This window comes from Cynoglossus semilaevis, chromosome 15 (genome assembly GCF_000523025.1).
Source record: "Cynoglossus semilaevis isolate Cse_v1.0 chromosome 15, Cse_v1.0, whole genome shotgun sequence".
NCBI classification, from domain to species: Eukaryota; Metazoa; Chordata; class Actinopteri; order Pleuronectiformes; family Cynoglossidae; genus Cynoglossus; species Cynoglossus semilaevis.
Genome location: NC_024321.1, coordinates 14,049,022 through 14,055,045, shown reverse-complemented (window position 1 = coordinate 14,055,045; position 6,024 = coordinate 14,049,022). Strand labels below are relative to the sequence as shown.

The window sequence follows — 6,024 nt, the reverse complement described above, 5'->3', positions numbered from 1 at the left end:
TCGTTGTGGGGGCGTGGGGTTGGTGCAGCTCCGACTCCTCTTCTGCCAGCCACGCCCGCAAACGGCACTGCAGGACGACCAGGTGGTCCATGTGGACCAGCCGCCGTTGACTGTCAGACCAGCGTTGGGGAAATGGAGGGGGTCAGAGAGGGAGGGTGGTGGTAGGGGGGAGGGGGTGAGGATGAAGGGACAGAGCAGCCAGGATTACCCGACATGCGCTGAAGAAGAGGAGAAGTGTGCAGCGCTAGAATAATTGCGACGATTGTTACACTCTTTGGCTCAGCACTGCAAAGTGAACAAATGAAAGAGCAACAACTGAAGGGGGCTGCTTCCTGTGTCCAAGTCGCAATTACAGCCAACTGCAGGAGGAGCCGTGAGTTTAAAAAGTGAGAAAACAAAAAAAAAAAACAAAAAAAAAAAAACAGGAACATGACAGCCTGCCATCATTAGCTCCACTTGGGGAAAAGAGAAGGTGCTGCGTCTGTTACTGTGGGACTCTAACAAATACCAATTACAGAAAAGTTGGTTCACGTCCTCAAATACAACTAAGAGTCAATTCTCTGTGTGGTGACGCACTTCTTGACTGATGAACTCAATCACATGTGAGTATTTGTCTTTCAGCTACATATCATTCACATTTTATCTGTTACTTAGAACAGGAACGTCTTTGATTGGCGTTACTGTGCAGTAAAGTTCAAATATTCACCCAAGTTAAAGTTTTTTAAATCACTACTGGAAACACACTCTTTAAAAGGCTGAGTAACTTACTACGACACTGCAGTTTATGTTGTTGTGAGTTGCACACATTCAGCAGCAGATTCCATCTTTGACCTTTTCACAGAGATTCATCCTCGCCTTAAAAACCTTTAACTTTCCAGGATATTATAAAATGTAACGTTGACTTTACAAATACTTTGCACTGAGAACTACACACAAAAATAACCAAAACAAAGTGATGAGCCGTGACTCGTCTTTAGTTGTTGAAACAGGAGCCCGTGGTTCAAACACATTTGACTCTGTCCAAACATTTTTGAAATATATTTAAGGATCATATTTCTGAATGTGTTTATTGGTTACTAATAGAATTAATAGAAATAGTTTCAAGTCCTCGTTTTCAATAATTTACTTTGTTAGATTCTATTTAATGCGTTGACAGTTTTTATTCATGTTTGCTGCACCGGTCGTTATCGGGACCGATGTAATTAATTTTGTTCTTTTTGCATGAACAGTAAATGCTGATTAAAATGACAATAAAGTCTTTGAATCATGGAAACCTCTGTAAAATACACAAGTCCTGTAATCTGGTGGATTAAAGGACATTTCTATAATATTTTGTTGTGGACCAACCTCTCAGGCCGACTTTAAACGTGAGACGACATTAACTTCAGATCTATATTTCTACCTGGTGACAATGATTGGCTTAAGGCTCTGAACTTAAAACAACATATACAGTAGTTTATATATTATTGATTACAATCAGGCGATTGATCAGTTAATCAAATTACACTGATCTGCAGCTCCTGCATGAACGACACCGTTGACGGTGAGAATCCTCATTTATTGACGCGGACGCCGCCGCCGTCGTCCCCCGTCTGTACATACCCCTTTCCTAATTTCCCTCTAACTCTCTCCTGTGCTTGTCGTGGCTGAGTCATTTCCTTGCCCTCTCTGTAAGATTGATTGCCCACCGCGGCGAGGTAAATTACCGGAGAGCTCGGCCCCTGATTACCTCTTAGCACGGAGTGCAGTCTCACCAGCCAGGCCTTGTTAAAATGCACCGCTGGCCCCCTGTTGAACCCCCTTTGAAAAGTGGTGATTACAAGTCATTTTTTTAATTTATTTTTTTGCAAACGTTATACTCTTTTATGAGTTAGCAGCCTTTGATAATGCTTCAATATAGCTGCCTAGCATATAGCATGATAGGAAGACTGCATGATAGGGAGATAGGAAGAGGCTAACCACAATTTGTGCTCTTTTATTTTCTATTCCTAACCTCTTTGCTGGAGTGTTAAACATTTAAAAACATACAAATAAAATATCTGAAATATCTAGACTTTTTTTTAAATTGACAAAATAAAAAGATATGTCACACCAACGTGTTAACCTGTAATAATTTAACCGCCTCTTTGAGGAACTTTCTAGGTGTTTATGTGTCTCACAGTCGTTCATTTCCAAACAAAATAGTTTGTTACATAAAGTCGATTCAGTAATTTCTGCGTCAGCGTGCTCCACCGACGGTCGACTGCTGTTCTAACTTCACAGCACATCGTAACATCATCTTTTGGCAGCCTCAGTGGAAGCCGACCAGGTGTCAAACTCGGAGCCAGATTCCTCACGTTCACGGAGCTGATTTCATGTTGCGTTTGATTTACATCTCCCGTTTGGACGCAGCTTTGAACCGCAGCGGGCTGCAAGGTGTGCAGTACTCGTACACACCAGCAGCACCGGTGCAGGCGGCACGTGCTCCGATAGAAAATACGCTTTCTCAGCATATTTTAATAAAGGTCAGTCTGCATATCAAGCCCAGCCATTATTTACAGTTTGCTGTTGAATCTTTTTTTTTCTTTCTTCTCACTGGATTCACTACAGAGGAGGAGGAAGACGGCAGCTCCGGGATCAGACGCAGCCGGCGTTGACAGAATGACTGCCAGTAACATTTAAGTTGTTCTAATTAATGTGTTTGTGCTTGCTCGTCTTTATGTTCTCATTTATGATGTAATTCTTGGCTTCAACGCAGAAAAACGGATTTGCAAGCTGTCGCCATTTGTTTTTTTTTGCTACGTATGCTATTATCCATGCTGTAGTTATTATTGTTTTTGTTGTTGATGTTGTTTACACGAAGTACCTGATTTCAATTAAATTTATTTTCAATTTGATACGATTTAGTTTGATATTTTTAGTTCAGTTCAGTTCAACAGCAAGATGATGTTTGAGCAGCTCAGATTTAGCGTTAGCTGTACTGTACTGTAAGTGATTCCAGCTCCATGAAGTAAAATAAACTAAAGTAAAGTCTAGGAAACGCAGGACTACGTGAAGTGGAGCTGTGTGGCAGGTAAAGCTGTTTATTTCTGCAGACTGCAGGTCTGTGTGTTGTTGTTCCAAGCTTTGACTCCAAACTTCTCATTAGTCCCTGCGTTCACAGCACAGACCGTCTGCAGGCAGAGGCGTTCACTTACCATAGACCAGGACCGTTGCGGAGCTGCTCTTGCGACGAGCCACTATGTTCTTGGCCACACACGTGTAGTTGCCCGTGTCTGCCAGACGGGCCTTTCTGATGACAAGATTGTGGTCGGCTGTGATGAAAAAATTGGGGTCGCTGGTCGGGTTGATCACGTCCTCATTTCTCTGCCACTCCACCTGAAAACATGTTTGAGTGGTCAGAAAATTCACTTCATATTCACAGAAACACAGAAACACAGAAACACAGAGACCAGAGGACGCTCCTGTGGTCAAAGAAGAAACTACAGACAATTATTTATGTTTAAAAGAGAATAAATAAAGGAAAAATAATGGAAAAACTCACTGCTACATACCTACATTTAATTTATTAAATATTATTAAATATGTATGTATATATATATATATATATATACATACTGTATATTTAACTAAGGAGTAAAATATTTATTTTTGATTTTGTATTGAATGCAAATAAAAAGGTACGTTCATACATAGCCTAAAGCTGTGTATCCTGTATATTTCATGCAATACATATAGTATGTTGTTCCAGCGCCGTGTTGGTTTCAAGGTTCTTGGCCTGGAAAATGTTTTTTCGTTCCTAATCTTGTTGTTAAGGCGAACTTAAGAAACCTCTGAGGATGTTGTTTTGTGCTACGTTGCTACTGTGTCACCATTTCTGGCGGCCGGGGTGGAGGGGGGGGGGGGGGTTTACAGGGGGGTTACAGGCATCCATTTCTGAACGTGGAGATGTTTCGAAAAACAAATTCAGTCTGTATTTAATCAAGAATATTTCTTCATGCTGCTCGCCTTTCACCTTGACCACCACGCTGCAGACTTTGTTTTTTAGGAACTCTACCAACTTTTACGATTGGCTGTGTGTACACTGTATACCCAGTGCACTGATTTGACTATTAAAACTTTTGCTGTTCAGAGTAGTTGGTTGTTGGCGGTGGTCCGTAGGCTAAACCAATCAGGTTTTGCGTAGCTTCCGTGACCTTTTGCAGGAGCCAAAACTCCTTTTTCGGCGCACACTCAGATTGTCTTTGTTTTCTTGCTCTCACTTGACCCCGTGCCCTCTGAGAGGGGCTGCAGTACAGCAGGATTGTTGTTGGTTTTACTGCCAGTTGCAAGGCTGCATATAATTGGGCTGTTCTTCCCCTCGCTCTTTTCTCTTGTGGTGACTTTTGCCCCGTTGTTTTTTTTTGTTTTGTTTTTTTTTTTCTGCTGAACTACGGATGGCACTTTCCTGTCCGTTTTCTCCCTGCTCTGTTCCCTGCTCTGTACAGCTGTGATTGGCTAGTCTGCTGATTGTGCTCCCTGGGCTAACCTGACCTCATCATGTGTTGTTATTAGAGTAGTTAGTGTGTATCTGGGAGCAGAGGATACAGCAGACAAGGAGAAACAGCTGGGCCCCGTCTGGTCTTATATTTACAGACACACATGAGACGCGAAGACGAAGACAAAGACCTGGGCAGGACATGAGAACCGGAGAGCTATGGCACACGGACCGATGACACGGAGATAGAAAATATGATGGAGAGACTGAGACAAATAGAGGCATCAATTATGGATCAGCCTTTATAGATGTCAATGGAGAGTGAAGCCTCCAAGCCTGTCGTGAGTAATGATGACGAGATGATGTGATATACAGCTCCTCACAGATGTAAGAGCGATAATAAATCAATAATGGAGAATAATTAGATGTGTAATTTATCCAAACAGGGTCGGCAGACAGAGACGCCGGGGAGATGAACCTGAGACACTTTGTCCTCCCGGTGAAGAAAGGGTAAAAGGAAGCTGGATGTGGGCCTAAAAATAACTTCTCTATCTGCGTCTCACCTCAGCTTGTGGCACTCCCTCTGGGGGATGGCATCGCAGTAACACCTCCTGGTCCAGTGCCACCTCTTTCCCCTGCGGCTCCTCCTCAAAATTCTTTCTCAGGTCTGGTGGAAGAAAACAACCAATTAGGACATTTTTGCTAAAGCTTGAGAATCTCATACCAGATAATGTCGTCCACAAACTTCAGCCCCTTGATTTTTTTTCTTTTTTTTTTCTAAATTTGTTCCGCTCTTGAAATGTCCACCGTTTGCTTCGCCGAACATGTCGCACTTCACTTGGCCCATAAGCCACACTGGGATGGGTGTCACCAGGCATGTTGCTTATTATGGGCTGCCTGGTTGCTTCAGAGATCCTTGTCTGCTGCCAGAGGGGCTCGGCGTCAAGAGAAAGCAATTGCATTAGCCCTCATTCTGCCCGGTCCCCTCCATTCGCTGCTCCCCAGCTTTCGACAGCCTCCAGCTTCCATCTGTGTGAGGGCTTGGAGCAGTCACATGAAAACAAAGCCTTGAGGCACATGGACGAGAGCTCCAGAAAACCCAGCAGACTGCATGGGGCTCCAACATTAAGTCTCATGGAACAGCCTGACTGCTTCACCAGACAATGAGGCGTATTTAGCTGTTAGCACAGAGCTAGCTGTGATTTATACACAGATGCAATTGGCAACGCTTTGCTAGCACCAATCTCAGCTATCTGGTGGGCAGTTCGCCAATTCATCGCGGCCACATTATTATCATAAAAAATATTATTATCTTCAAATAAAGAATAGTAATATTATATGCATTATTATGAATAAATTATTGTTAGAAATATAACAATACTACTGTAATAACAATAATAATAAAATATACATCATATGCATTGTATTCACCAAACTCATCAATTAATTATTTATACGTGGTAATTGATATGTTGCTGGTCCACGGACTGAACCAGTCAGTCCGTCCTGACAGGTTCAAACTGACTGGTGGCTGCGTACCAGCGTTATCCTCATTTTACATCAACATG

The 6,024-nt window shown here is 42.6% G+C and overlaps 1 protein-coding gene across 3 annotated transcripts in view; it reads right to left on the bottom strand.

The window, feature by feature from the left end:
• unc5a (unc-5 netrin receptor A) overlaps positions 1-6,024 on the bottom strand; it is a 143,558-nt gene that overhangs the window by 47,003 nt on the left and 90,531 nt on the right. For all 3 annotated transcript variants that reach the window (XM_017039469.2, XM_025063041.1, XM_025063042.1), the window contains exons 4-5: positions 5,020-5,123; positions 3,177-3,357 (exon numbers count right to left, since the gene is read on the bottom strand). In XM_017039469.2, the coding sequence (XP_016894958.1) occupies positions 3,177-3,357; positions 5,020-5,123 (285 nt within the window). The remainder of the gene's footprint in view (positions 1-3,176; positions 3,358-5,019; positions 5,124-6,024) is intronic.